At 41.6% G+C, this 14,537-nt stretch overlaps 2 protein-coding genes and 2 non-coding genes across 4 annotated transcripts; all 4 read right to left on the bottom strand.

Annotated features, from left to right (window-relative positions):
- Window positions 1-2,862: 2,862 nt before the first annotated feature.
- On the bottom strand, window positions 2,863-6,398 carry rpl13 (ribosomal protein L13). Its single transcript, XM_035628959.1, has 6 exons — window positions 6,258-6,398; window positions 5,715-5,832; window positions 4,768-4,909; window positions 4,034-4,207; window positions 3,715-3,771; window positions 2,863-3,060 (listed from the first exon to the last, which is right to left on the bottom strand). Exons 2-6 carry the CDS (start codon window positions 5,816-5,818, stop codon window positions 2,902-2,904), a joined length of 636 nt encoding a protein of 211 aa, XP_035484852.1. The 5' UTR covers window positions 5,819-5,832; window positions 6,258-6,398; the 3' UTR covers window positions 2,863-2,901.
- Window positions 3,226-3,303, bottom strand: LOC118303502. Its single transcript, XR_004790759.1, has one exon. It is a non-coding gene; the product is annotated as a small nucleolar RNA MBII-202 (small nucleolar RNA).
- Window positions 4,324-4,398, bottom strand: LOC118303504. The gene has a single exon (XR_004790760.1). It is a non-coding gene; the product is annotated as a small nucleolar RNA MBII-202 (small nucleolar RNA).
- A 2,651-nt stretch (window positions 6,399-9,049) lies between the features above and the next one.
- gcshb (glycine cleavage system protein H (aminomethyl carrier), b) lies at window positions 9,050-12,622 on the bottom strand. Its single transcript, XM_035628388.2, has 5 exons — window positions 12,343-12,622; window positions 11,297-11,376; window positions 9,907-9,970; window positions 9,665-9,796; window positions 9,050-9,510 (listed from the first exon to the last, which is right to left on the bottom strand). Exons 1-5 carry the CDS (start codon window positions 12,491-12,493, stop codon window positions 9,413-9,415), a joined length of 525 nt encoding a protein of 174 aa, XP_035484281.1. The 5' UTR covers window positions 12,494-12,622; the 3' UTR covers window positions 9,050-9,412.
- Window positions 12,623-14,537: the final 1,915 nt, after the last annotated feature.

Raw genomic sequence — 14,537 nt, 5'->3', positions numbered from 1 at the left:
GAACAGAATGGAAGGCCACGAAAGACAAAGACACCTTTGTCAAATTTGGGTTCATGAAAAGAAAGTGCAGAGCAGACAACGAGAGCTTGGAGTTGGACGGTTTCAAAGCACCTTGTGTGTGGCAATTAATTACAGTGCACTCTCGGATCACAGACATGTGAGGGCTTTAGCTGGTGCAACACTTTATTCTTATTATTAAAGGTTTTGAAATCTTATAAATGTCTTTCAGACAGAAAAAAGCCCCATTAGAGCTTTGTTGCACTAGATTTTCTTTGATTTTCCAGAGAATGTGGCTGATTCTTGGAGAGCTGAGCCCTTCAGAGGCTTTCAGACGCTCAAATGATAGTGTGCAGCAGGCGGGCAGGTCAATTAAATCATCCCAACAGCATGAAAAATAAAACAATTCTCTGAGTTTCAATTATCAGCTGTGCTGGGCTGATCACCATGGAGCAAACTACAACACAAGGATCACAGACTCCCCCTCACCCCAATTCTAACAAAGTGACAAACCCACGCCTGCACACACCCCTCCACACGGAGACCCTCTGCTCTCTGACATGGCCATCAGCTTGTAGTCAGTTTTTTACCCCCACCGCCTCTTCCTCCATGGGTATTCAGAGTCGGTGTAGGAAGCGTCTGCTTTGGGGCACACACCTGAGCCCTGATACACCACCGCTCCACACAACAGCCATCTGCTGCTGCTGCTGTGTTGGTTCAGGACCTCACAGGATGCTCCCTGCATTAACACATGGATTATCTGTTCAGACTCCCCCAACTGCTTCTACCACAGTCACGTTCGCCTATAGGTGCTCGCTGACCACACTGCATGCAGTGTCAGAAAATAGCTTGTGTTTGCCTAATATCATCCACGGCTTCCCAACAGCAGCTGCCCTCAGGCGAGGTGTTTTTTTTCGTTCCAAAGTAGGTTTTTGGTACGTTTTGAGAAGCAGTATTGATTCTCAAGTCTTGCTTGTGGAAACCGCGTTGAGAGGAATCAATCGTGGAGATTGTGTTTCTGCAGGCTCCTCTCCATTGAATGGAAACGTTATCTCCGGGAGTCTCCTCTGACATCATTATATTTGCCTTACTGACCTACAAATGTGGTGGAAAAAGATCTCGGTTCACTTTCACAGAGCAACCGTGAAACGTGACGCTGACACGGCAGGATACCAGCACACATCATGCAACCTCATCGATTTGAGGTGGTTAAAAATAATAGAAACTAAAATCCACATCATTGGTGAATATAAAACATTAACCAGAAGGTTGTTGTTATTTTGCGTAAATGAGAGTAATATAATCAATACAAAATTATTTTTCTAGTGCCCTATGTTACACAGACATGTTACATTTGAGTTCCTGTTTCAGCCTTATCAATCTCCGCTGGTCTAAAACAACTTGACTGTCCACTCACCTTCCTTAACTGAATTATTCATTTGCATTCAGGCTGTTGGGACAGAGACAGAAAGGCTAAAGACTAAAGGAGACACAGGCAAGGGCATTTTTTTTTTTTCCTACCTCATCCTTGGGACCATTTTTGGGATTGGACATTTTCTAAAATCTCAATGAGTAATACATCTTTAAAATGCAATCTCACTCAATAGGGGAGCCACACCTGTAAAACACTGTTTTACATTTCACCTCATCTGAACACCACAGCAAACATGTGCACATAGTTTGTAAATGTCCATCCTCTGTTGTCATGGCAATGTCTCAAATACAAGGTCTGTATTGGTTAACGTATGCAATCACCTAACTTTCTGTATGAAAATCTAAATTCAGCTTCGCTCTCCTGCAGTGGCTGAGTGTAAAATTGTCCACACTGGAGTGGGGTGGGTTTTTTTCTTCTTCTTGCTGTCCACCTCTGCTGAATATCCCTTTCCTCCGGGGTTTTGCTTGACCTCCACTTCTGCTGCACTAAATCTGTGCGTTAACACACTTCGGATAATGTACAGATCGTTTAATATTAAAATGCTCAGTCATGCTTGAGGCTCTGCCTTGTTTGAACTCTGGTCACCAGATATATAAACTGAGTTAAGTTCATTTTATTTTCATATATCCAATTTTATTGAATGGTTACCCATTGCTGCTATTCTCCTTGTACTTACAGCACTTGCTTTTTATTTTTATGCACCAAGACACCAATGCAAATTCCTTGTATGTGAAAACATGCTTCAGATCAAATATTTGGCTGTCATGTCAGGTTACTAACCTGCTTTGAACCCCCCCCCCACCAAAAAATCCAGCTTTTTAAAAGTGATTGTACAATTCCTCATTTAGTCTGCAAATCCCACTTTTTAAGGGTCTTTTGTCTGCATCAGTGAGCTTTAGTGTGCCTCTAGCGCCACCTACTGCTGTAAATACACTGAATCCAGTCAGAGGCATTTTTTGACTGGTTGATGTAAATAAAATATTTGATTATGCAGTACATGCGCCACAGAAGACTGTTTGGCATTTTACATAAGAAAAACACATGTATAAATGGCTCCGTCACAGCTAATGGGACACTAACAGAACCATTAGCCGTCATTACACCTGTGCTCTTCCTACAAATCAAGTCTCCTGTGAAAAAAGAGGCCCCATCGCATGTTTCATCTTGATGTTTTTAGGATTTGATTTTTGTACTTCGGTCCAGAAGGAATGTTTTTTTCCCCCATTTCACTTATATTATAGTTTGAGACAAATTTTAAATTGGCAAATTTGGTTTTAATGTGAAGCAGTCATGGATCTGACGCTTCTTTTGACAGTACAAGACACCCTTTTTTATACCGAGGTATGTGGCTCTACTCCCCCAAGTTTAAACTGTGACTAGACCGTGAAAACCACCATCTGTCAATCCAAATCATGACATTCTCACATTGATCTTTTTTTAGACACTTTATTTTGCAAAGTTTTTTCTTCTCACTTCTTCTTTTCCACGTCCTGCTCGGCAGCCTCCTTAGCTCTCTTGGCACGGATGCCGAAAAGACGAGCATTGGCGCGGGCCATACGCAGGCTGGCAAACGCCTTGAAGTTCTTCTCGTCCTCTGAGATAACCCGGGCCTTCTCCTTCTTGTGAACCTGAAGAGGAAAAAGACAATATTAACCTCATGACACTTTCCTTCATGTTGTTTAAAGATTTTGTCTCAGCCAAATCACTAAACCCCACCTGAGTTTGCTAGAAAAGTCAAGTCCAATTTTGATACATGACTATTTTTTTGCAACAATCGATTTAGATTCCCTCCTGGATTTTGAAGCAGTCATCAGAAAAGGGGTTCAAACATTTCATCAAAGAAATACAGAGATTCCGGAGATTTGTCATCATTTGACTGCTGTGATGCCAAAAAGATTGTTCCTGTCTATCTGAGCAGGCATCGCTGGGGAGGTTATTAGACTAGGTAAGAAATCACAATCATTCCCAGTGATTGTATTGTAAATGGTTGCATTTCTATAGTGCTTCTCTGGTCTTAATGACGACTCAAAGCGCTTTACACTCCAGACACATTCACGCAGCCCTTTTCCATCACACATCACTCACATTCTGACAGTCTGGGGCACTCCATAGCAGGACACTTCCACATGGGAAATTGAGGAACCAGGGTTCACACCACTGACCTTCCGCTTTGTGGACGACCCGCTCTATCTCATTATCCACCACTGTGTCATCTATCCTAATCTAATTTTAGAAAATGAATGTTAGGTGCTTAGGGGATTTGTGTAGGAATAGCAACTTACAGTTTTGATGGGCATGACTGGAACTGTGAGCTGAGTGGCCATCTTCAGTTCCTCCTCCTGTAAATAATACAAATGGTTAATTCTTCACGGAAACTAAAATTAAAGCTTGCTACAAAACTCAATAAAAACATGGTTATCATGAACATGTCTAAGGTAGAATTACTGAAAGGCCATGTCAGAGAAAAAGTAAAATAATGCAATGAGTTGCAGATTACAGACGAACTGTTCCTGCATTTAAGCTGAAACAGAGAAAAACATGGTGAAGGTTGAGGCTAAAACCTAGTTTATATACAATACTCAAAAGACAAAAGAAACGTACAGTGCTGTCTCCCTTCTTGGGGGCAGAAGCCTTCCTGGGGAACAGGATGAGCTTGGAGCGGTACTCCTTCAGACGCTGCACGTTGGCCTGAAGAGACTCTGTTGATCTGTTACGACGGCGGGAGTCAACAGCGATGCCGATGGTGCGGGCTGTCTTTTTGTGGATGCCAGCCGCCTGCAGAGGATGCGCACAACATTAAAAGTCACAACTTCTGGGTTGGATGTTATTTCCACAACATGATATGAGACTACGACCAATTAGTTTGGTCAAATTATTTTTCATTTTCAAGCGACAATGGCAGTCATCAGAAAAGGGGTTCAAAGTTTTCATCAAGAAAATACAGAGATTCCGGAGATTTATCATCATCTGACTGCTGCAATGATTGACATTAATTCCCACATGAAGGAAAACGCTGCTACAGAGTCTGCAAGTCAGCTTCTCTCTCTTTGTGTGTATGCCTATGATTCCTCCCACACCAGGCAATTACATGGTAGGAAAGGTAGCAGCAATTCGTGTTTTTGGCTTTTAGTGTTTTAGTTGGGAGGGCTGCATGATTCATCACAAAGGTTGAGCCTGCCCTGCTTTGCATCGACAGTAGCATTTTGGAGATGGTGGCCAAACTGTTAATTGTTGGGTTTGCCTGTTTTTTTTTCTCCCAGTGGAGCAAATGGAATTACTGATGATTTATTACTGTATATAGAACAAATTTCTTTCAAGACAAGAGAAAATCTTACCTTGAGCTCCTCCAGGGTGAAGCCACGTCCGGCGCGAACCTTTGTGTGGTACCTGATAGTGGGACACCTGACCTGTGGCCTCAGTGGTCCTGCAACAGGACGAGGAGCAATGCTACGGGCCTTCACCTGACGAGCATTTCGCCTACGGAGAGATAGTTTAACGAGTGAGCAAATCCCCTTTTCAGTCCCAGGAACTAAGACGCCACAGAAACTAAAATGCAGGCACTCTACAAGTGTATTTAGCATATTCCTGATTGTGTTTCCACTGCATCTCAACTATGAAAAAAGGGTTTTTGAAACAAACAAACAGTGTGTCTGTAGTTTTCTGAGTAATTAGTTAAAACTGGACATTGCGGGCCTGCCAGCTGCTTTGTACAAGGCAGGTCAAAGTCAGGAGAATTCACGGCGAGTGTTTCAATCATGCAACTGTCACAAAACCCTAAGAACACAAACATCCAAGGGTGAAGGAGGCTGGCCTCTCATTCAATCTGCATTTGCAATTACTTATGTTTGTGTCAGACCTTATATTTCATCTTAACCACTTTTGTCTTCTAATAGTTGCTATAATCAAGGACATGGCACAATAAATCTGCATATACGGTAAAGCACTACATTCTGGACAGCAACCACGGTGCACGGGTGATCCATTCTGTTTACATCACCCGTACCTCAGTACTGTACCGGGGGTACCTGGTCGAGGCAGACGGCCAGACACCCACCCTGAGCATGGTTCTGCAACAGCTTCCTGCCTCTTGAATGTAAGCTTTACCATGCCACGGTTTGTTATTCTCACCGTGAGGTGCTCGCTCGTGGTGAGCTCGTCTATCTCGGCAGTTTCTGTCAATAAGAGGTTCGCCTCTGCTAAGTGAACTCATCCAAGGACAGACCAGAGGGTGCGTTAGCTCGGGTTAGCATCTCATCCCCGTGAAGCACCAGGCAGTTCTCACCTGCGGATCTTGCGGGCTGGCTGGTTGAACCAGGTGCGCACTCTTTTCTGCCAGTCCTTGTGGAAGTGAGGGTTCAGGAGCATTCCATTCCGGCTGGGGGCCATGGCTGCCTACTTCCCTGCAACACAGCACAGGGACATGCGCGTGGTGTCATGCCGGTACACCATTGGTCCTCACAGAGCTACGTCCGACATGCTAAGCTAGTAGGTTAGCCAAGTTAATTTGACATGCCACGACGGCTACTTTTTCATATTTCGACATTACTTGAGCATGGTCGATTGAACTTTGAAGCACATTATTGAAATATAACGCTACAAACCCCAGCAAGTGACGGCGATGCTAACAGTCACACACCAACAGCACTTGACCGGGCATCAACTAAAACAGACGCAATTCAACGAGGATATCTATAACAATAATCACCTTATTTTAAAGGTCACAAAATACACTATTTCGGGTTGTAAGTGCAATCAACAAATATCGACAAAATACCAAGGATTGACTTAGATTAGTGTTAAATATGCCAACAATGATTTCTCATACCTACGAGGGAGGAAAATGGCCGAAAGGAAAAAGGAAGTTGTAGAGCGGTGGATTGTGGGATATGTGTCCGCCAGCCAATGGTGGAACAGACGCGTTATCAAAGAGTATGTAAAGGAGTAATCCGCCCGCCACCACTCGAAAACGACCTGGAAACACGGGAAAACGAATCCGACTGTTTATAAAAACAATGGAATCGAACTATTTCAAACTGTTGATTAAAAAAATAACTGCACATTTTATGGACGGAATAATAAAGTCACTTGACATAATCAGAGGGAAAGGAAAACGGTTCATTTAAGATAAACAGTGAACATAACACTTTGAACTCACTTTATTCATCTTTGTCTTAATGCAACAAAACGCATCATGTTCTTTTATGTGTGTTTTTATCGTTACAATGTGGATTTACATGTGTTTTTTCCTCTATCGGTTTTGAAAATATGACGATTAGTACAATCTTTACAGTAAATGTGTAGACAAAGGACAAACTATGAACTACGTGTCAAACTACTGTGTTACACTCATAACGGTCCCACCTAAACAAAAGACATGAACGATCATTCTTATGGAAGCCAAAGCTAGTTGCCGCAGCCACTATTTGCATTTGCTGTCTCTCATACTTTTTGTCACTAACGATTGAACTCGAGTTGCGAGCAAATTGAAACATTTTCAAGAATATCTAAATACACGATTGTGTGTCATTATTGAGCCTAACTGGATGGCGTGTACTGTGTGCTTGAGTTCGATACTGTACGTTTTGTGACTGACAATGTGACGTTTTTGCACTGGCCACTAGATGTAGTCCTCTCACCTTACATCAGGAGTAGGCTCGGCTCGGCCACATCTTGTTTCCCAGTAAGTTAGTCTACTGATAGTGAATGGACATTGATTATTACTATCTTTTTCTTAAATTGAAGTTTACTATCATCCACAGACTTGTACTTATGTCAGGGTATCATTTTACTGTAACTATGTGGTAGTGGAAATGATCCAAGATACAGCAAATTTCAAATTATTGTTTTGAGTCATGGGTCCAGAGGACTGATCTTTCTATTGATGTGTCTCATCTTCCATTGCCTGTCATTTCTGACATGTGAGGGTAAAACCATGCTGCAGGTGAAGATCATGGATCAGTCCCCAAACAGGTCCACCAGGCTCGGGCTCAGGGGGCCTCAAGACAGAGCCTCTGATTGAAGTGACCTGATCAATGTTCTTATCTGGGTGCTGTCATGTGAATGTGTTCTGACACCGAGAGGGGAGAGCTTTTACATGTCTCTGCCCACATGTGAAATAGTCTCATAATCCACCAATGCTTCAGACGCAACATAAACAAATGAATTATCCTCCGCGGAGAAAAACAGGTCTTGCGTCTGCATATGATGTGGACAAGGAAAACAGAGGAAGTAACCCAGCTCCAGAACACTACAATAGGAATAAATACAAATTAACTATCAGTATCACATACAACAACTTGTCCCCTGCTTATACAGCATACTGTGTATTGACACTTTGCTTTTTGTGGGACAATAAAAGAACGTATGAAGGAACCAAAATAACTTTAAATGTGGAAAAATAAATTCATATTTTTTTATTTGCTTGTGCCTTTCTGTGACATGTCTTTCCAATCTTAAATTACCTAAAGATGAAAACAATACACAGTTCTGTCAGTGACCTCATTAAATCTGTGGCGCAGTGCAGGACATAAAGAAGCACTACATTTGTTACTCAAGACAATGGACATTAAATTGTAATGCACATAACCCATTTGGAAAAGTGTAATAAACGTGGCCATGAAGTGGATCAGATTGTGTTTAGATTGTTAGAAAAATGACTGAGCAGGAACATCCACATGCCACGACTGCTGAACCGCTGAGTGTATCATGATCTAGCAAAAGCCACATTCTTCTCAAATGAGAATATTCTTATTTTTCTCACTAATTCCATCTCAAATTGAATAATATGTGAATAAATGTAAGCAGCGTTTCTGTTTGCACATCTGTTGTGCTCGGTCCTGTATGAACCTGTCCCTCTGCATGCCCCAGGGCCGGTGTGTCATCTGAATGTCTTTCTTGTCCCTTCATTGTGTCAGCAGAGACATAATTATATGTGTAGAGAAAATTTCAGTTGCATGAGAATGTCCATTTTTTCTTTTAAAGCAGACAATAGTCAGATGCGTGTCAGAAACCATTCTAAAACACATCTGATAATCATTTGGTTTCAATACTTTCTGAAATCCTAAAAATGGAAAAAAACTGAAACCATTGTCCTTGCAGGTCAAGTGGGGCGGTCAAATGTAAAAGGTATCAGTATGGAGAAACATGCAGTTTGTCAATGGGAAAGTGGGAGCAACACAGAACAGTCCACACAGTCAACCTTTTCCTTAAAATTAACTTATTCTACGGATTATTGGATTAAAAAAAAAAATTATAATAATGATAGAATGAACTTTCTGCCATGAACCCCTATTACAGCTCGTTTTCCACTATCAGCCTGAGAGTTCAGCTTGTTCAGTCACTGGTTTTAAAGCCACTGCTCCATTAATCATTTATCAGATAGTTTCTGTAATCTCGTCATATCTACACCTGAGGGCAAAGGTCGAGGTGTGTGCAGCTATAAGCAGAAAGGAGTAGCGTGCCCCGGCAGCACATGTACAGCAACATGTTATGGTGGCACATCATAAATTGTGCACAAGCCTTTTTGACTAGGTGTCAAGTTTTACTGTCATGTTGCTGTGGTAACCGGTGCCATCTAATCCTCACAAGACATTCCTTGCCAAGAAAGCCAGGGTGTTATTTAATTTCAAGTGGAAATTTTTATTAAATGAAGGCGACAGCAGTTACAATAACTTCCCAGTCTTTTACCACATCTGTGCACATTTAAAATGGGAGCAAAGCATCAGCAACAAGACCCAATAATAAGGCAGATCTTGAGATTAAGAGCACCTCAGGTTTGCTAGAGGCCAAGATAAATCTCTGCCTTCTATGTGGAAGCTGTTCAGGAGTATTTAAAATGATTGTGATTAGCACAGTTCCAGTATCAAAATAAATACCACAGGCGAAGAACAGTGTCACCCGAGATGTTAAGATGTTAGTAACCAAGCCAACTAATCCTTGATTGAAATTACATGGCAAAACTGTACAGTCAGTTTTACTGATTTATTCTTCAAGTGACTTAATAAATTTGTCATATCCAGCTTGATCCATGAGGCCCTCAAGTTCTTCAGGTTTCTCAATCGTCATCTTGATTAGCCAGCCTGAAAGGTAAGATTTCAGATTTTAAAAGCCACAACTTTGATGTGTTCTCATAAACCAGCAGTGACATTATTCTTACGGCAACTTGTTATCTATTTTGGTCACTGGGAGCAATTCCTGCAAACTAATATGACAAAATGTTTGTGAGATCCTTACCCTCTGCGTAGCAGGCTTTATTCACCAGTCCAGGATTCTCTGTGAGCTCCTTGTTGATTTCAGTTATTTCTCCAGTCAGTGGTGAGTACAGCTCACTGGCAGCCTTTACACTTTCCAAAGCACCAAACTCCTCTAAAACACACACACACACACACACAAAATGACAAATGACTTAAGTCGTATGCAAACATCTCTGTTGAAATATGAAATAAAAGTATCAGTGCATCAACAGTGGCTCTTACCCATTTGTTCAAGTCTTTGGCCAACTTCAGGGAGTCCACAGTACACCACATCACCTAATGCTTCCTACAACGATAGAGCAAACTGTATGAATTATAAACCCACATTAAATATAAGTTAGTAAAAAGCAGTATGCAATCCAGAATTCAATTTGTAAGCATACGGCTGCTGATAACCTAAAGTTTCGCTGGTGTCTAACTAATTCCATGAAAAGATCAAAAACAATGTATTAATCTCTATTAATCTAAATTATAGTTTTTTATTTATTTTTTGAAACGTGATATCTTACTGAACATGAAGGGACTAATTTGTGGAACTCAAAGATTTACAGTAGAAATGCTGTGTTTATTAAGTCTACTCAGATGAAGTTAACATATCCATACAGGCTCTGTTTATATGTCAAACAGCTATATGAAATGTGCTCATACTTCACATTTCTAAACCACAGTGTATGTGCACAGCGTGTCCTATTTACTGCTCCTACATTCCCTGCTACAGTCAAAATGTGAACTCACTCATTTCTGGCCTTAATGATGAGCAGTTGAGAGATAATGAAACTATTTTGAGACCCAAGAATTGTTTGAGTGACAATGGTCACATCTTGTGTGGACCTCTCTCAGTGCTGCCTTATGTATATGAATTATGCAAAAAGTTTGTTCAGAGAACTGCATGAACAATTACTTGAATGCATGTGTCAGATGCTGTGGGTACACATGGTCAAAGGTTTTGCTCAAGGTTCACATTCACAAGCCAAGTCCACGCTTTGCTCAGAAATAATCACATCAACCATTTAACCTCTTTCTTTTTGAATGCAAGAATACGGGAGTAAAGGGATATTTATACAGAGGCAGTAAAACAATGGAAACAGGAAAGTGTGGGAAGTGGTTCGGGAAGTGGTTTAAAAAAACGAGCAACAACAAATGCAGCAGATTGAGTTTCTCCTTCATCTCTTCACATTGACCGAATATCCCAGTGCTGGCAATTCTGACCGCACAGCAGAAGAGAAGAGAGTATTTGAAATTTAAATTTCCGTGCCTATGTTTAAAATACCTGAATGGAGCCAACTGTCAGATTAGGCAACAAAGCTCAATATGTGAAAACATCTTCTCCAAGTGAGAGATTGTTTCTCTAGAAGACACCTGCCCTGATACAAAGCCCTGAACGTCTAAAGGCGGGCGAGTGACCGCCTTTGACATTGTGCCACTAATCAATTGTCTCCAACAGAAGTAATAAAATAGTAGTTTTAATAATTAGCTCGGTATAGTAAAGCAGCTGCAGGTGCGGACAAAGTGCAAGAGTGAAGTTGAGCATATCAACATTTCTATACTGCCGCGGTCAGTGAACTCTGAACCAAGTGTGTCAAGAATTAATGATGAATAAACAGCAACCTACCTGAGCATAACTGCTGATACCAACTGTGCCAGTTCCACCCTCTACCTTCACCCACTCGTGCTTCTCTGTGAACTTCAGTCCTGTGGAGAATCGGCAAAGAGTCACTCTGAACCAGAAGAATGAATGAATGAATGAATGAACTAATGCATGTGAACATCATGACACTGTGAATTGTTATGATTCAAATAAAGAAAACTGGCACTGTGATCAATCTTGTGACATAAGGGAAGCCCATACTTTGTACGTCCAAAGAACACTGTACTGTACTGTGGACCGAAGTGAAGAGTGGGGCTTTCTTGTGCAACACCATGAGTTGTCAATTAGAAAAGAAAAAATCAGTGTTTTGACCGGAGAAGAAAGAAGTGCAAAAAAATGTCAGATCTGCAAAAAGGTTAAGAACTGGTGCCTCGACCATTTCCAGTGTTGGCATCACAACATCAAACTACAGTACAATACAGGTTGGAACCAGATTGTGAAAATGTGCCGGATGCTGGTGCAGAGTCACTCATGAGAGAGGAATGTTCCAGTTGTAAAAGGCAGCAGGAGAAAGGTGATTTGACAGACTGGAGGTCTGTGAGGAAGAATAAACTCATGAAAGCTGCAACCAGGAGAAGAATAGTGAGACTGTTGAAACAGCTCAGGATCGTGGGTGACATTTTGTTTAATGGGCAACAGCAACTTGTTGCACGAGACATTCATTTGTTGTTTGCGCTCATTGATCCACGTGAACTCTGACTGTCCTCCTGGCACATGGAGCAGGGAACAGAAATAAACGTTCTTCTTCATATTTTAAACCAACATAACACGTGCTTGTTAGTTCTCTGAGCAAAAGCTTCGTGTACTTGGACACCCAGGAGGTAAAACCCAACTTTGAACAGTCCTCCGTCCCTCCGCAGCGCATTCCTCTGCGTAAGCGTTTCTCTCGCTCCATCGCGGTGGAACAGGACCGTGTGCAGCGCGCGAGGATGACGCGCCACAGACGTGCCCTCTTTCCCTGTTATTACGATTATGATTATTATAATGTGTTCTTCTTTCTCGTCACGTACCTGTGGACAGCACCGAGGTGGTGCTCAGCGCCCGCGGAGAGCCGCTGCTCCACAGCAGGCGAGTCGCAGGAGGCTGCGCCGCCGAGGAGAGATGAGGAAGTCTGCAGGAAAAGTTGCTGGAGAGGCACCGCAGCGCTGTTCTCATCGCCATCTTCACCGAGTGCGTGCGTGTGTGTGTTTGTGTGTGTCCACTCTGTGTAATCCACTGTTCACACACACACACACCACACACTTCCTCACCACGGGAGCGAGCACCATCAGGCTGTCTGCGGGCTCCCGCCGGGGAGGAGGAGGAGGAGGAGGAGGGAGAGGGGAGGGGGGGGGGGGGGGGGGGGGGGAGGGAGAGGAGGGAGAGGGAGGAGGAGGGAGAGGGAGAGGAGGAGGAGGGGGGGGGGGCTGCAAAAGTATATATGCAAAAAATGCATAAAGTATATATGCAAAAGTTATATTAAAATAACTACAGACGTTTTCATACCGAGTATTACAGATTAATGGATGGATGAATAGATTTCATGATTTAAACACACATACAGGTTAATACTGCAGAGCAGTGATTACAAACCGTACAAAATGTCGAGGATAAAATGAAACAATAAAGTGTTTCAGATTTGTCCGAAACTGCAACAAAAACAAGATGAAAAGAAAACAAGTCAGATTACAAAATGCATAGAAACAGCAGGCGACATATATTTATGAAACAATACACAAGTGAATATCGTGTATTCAAAGTTTTTACACGAATAAAGACATGAGCAAGCAAATGTACACAGAGACTCACAAATGAACATACTTGTAAGGCAGAAATTCTCCTTCCAGACGGTCTTGGTAGTATATTTCTATAATAGGAGTACAATTATTGATACAGTATCATCTGAGGAAAATGTTGAAGTTGTAACTGGTTCGAGGTCAAGTTTTAAAACAGGCCATGGTGATGAAGAAGAAGAGGAAACTGGTATTTTGTTGTTTTGTGAGAATGGCTGATCTTCTCTTGGTGGCACTCACAGTGGTGAAAACACAGGTTATGGTTAGTTTATTATAACACAGGTCTGTCGACAGAGAAGATACTTGTAGCCATACCAAAAAGCTTAAGTACAAAACGAAAACCAATCATATCATAAGGGAGGGAACAGTAAGTCGTCTAGCTCTCTGTAAGTCATGTCAAGGTCGTCATTATCTTTGGTGAGTGGAGGCTCTCTCAAGGATCATCTGGTCTCTCTATGCCAGAGACGGGAAGGCAGCTCCTAACACAAAACATGATTTATCCTAATCTGAAGCCTGTGAAACAACACTTTGGTGTCAGGCATAAGATGCATTAGGTCACAAAATCCCTGACAGGTATTTGAATGGAAACCAATGCATATCAGAAGAGAACAATGTGTCCCTATGAAGTGAAGCGAGGTTGATGTATGAAGTGTCTGAAAATTAAAACATTTGAGTAAGGTAGTAACTTAAATTATACTCAAGTGCTATACTGGAAGTTTTCTTCTATTGTACCAGTGAAGTAATAGTCATTTGTGACAGAGAGACACACACAGGTATGTTTACACCAGTTTGTGTTGGTGCACCCCTGGTCCTGTTTTGTTTTTCCATCTGTTTTGCCTCTCTATTTTGTGGCTGTTTGTGTCATTTAAGTCATTTCATCTACATTCAGAGTTTTTTTTCCCAGGCAGCCAACTGCATTAGTTTATTACCAGCATCTCACCAGTTAATAGTAATAGGGTATATGACCTATCACAATCTAGAGTTCAGATTTAAATTTTGTAAAGCATTTTAACAGGAGGTACGGATGTGAGTTCCGTTACTTTTAATGGAGAGAGAGAGTAACCGAACTCTAATATATTACAAGACTGAAAATGTGGTAAAAAAAGAAGAAAAACAAGTAAGATGGAATATGACACATGCATGATTAACATACAATAGTTAAAAGTTAAGAGACAAAGTATTTTTGTAATTGCATGTAAATATATTCAAATATAAATATCTAGAGGAAAACTAATGAAAAATAATTGATGGTTGGCACATTCAATTATTCTTTTATAATATTCTTGCGTCACTGACTGTCAATGTTTGATTATTTAGCTCCAGGTTGAGTGTGACAGTGTCAGACACTCTGCTTCCTTCAAGTTGAGGAGTCAAATAGCAAAGAGACAGAATTAAATAGGCTGATTCTTCTGCAAATACCAAAAACATCAGGA

This window comes from Scophthalmus maximus, chromosome 4, assembly GCF_022379125.1.
Source record: "Scophthalmus maximus strain ysfricsl-2021 chromosome 4, ASM2237912v1, whole genome shotgun sequence".
NCBI classification, from domain to species: Eukaryota; Metazoa; Chordata; class Actinopteri; order Pleuronectiformes; family Scophthalmidae; genus Scophthalmus; species Scophthalmus maximus.
This window is presented reverse-complemented; position numbering and strand designations above follow the sequence as displayed.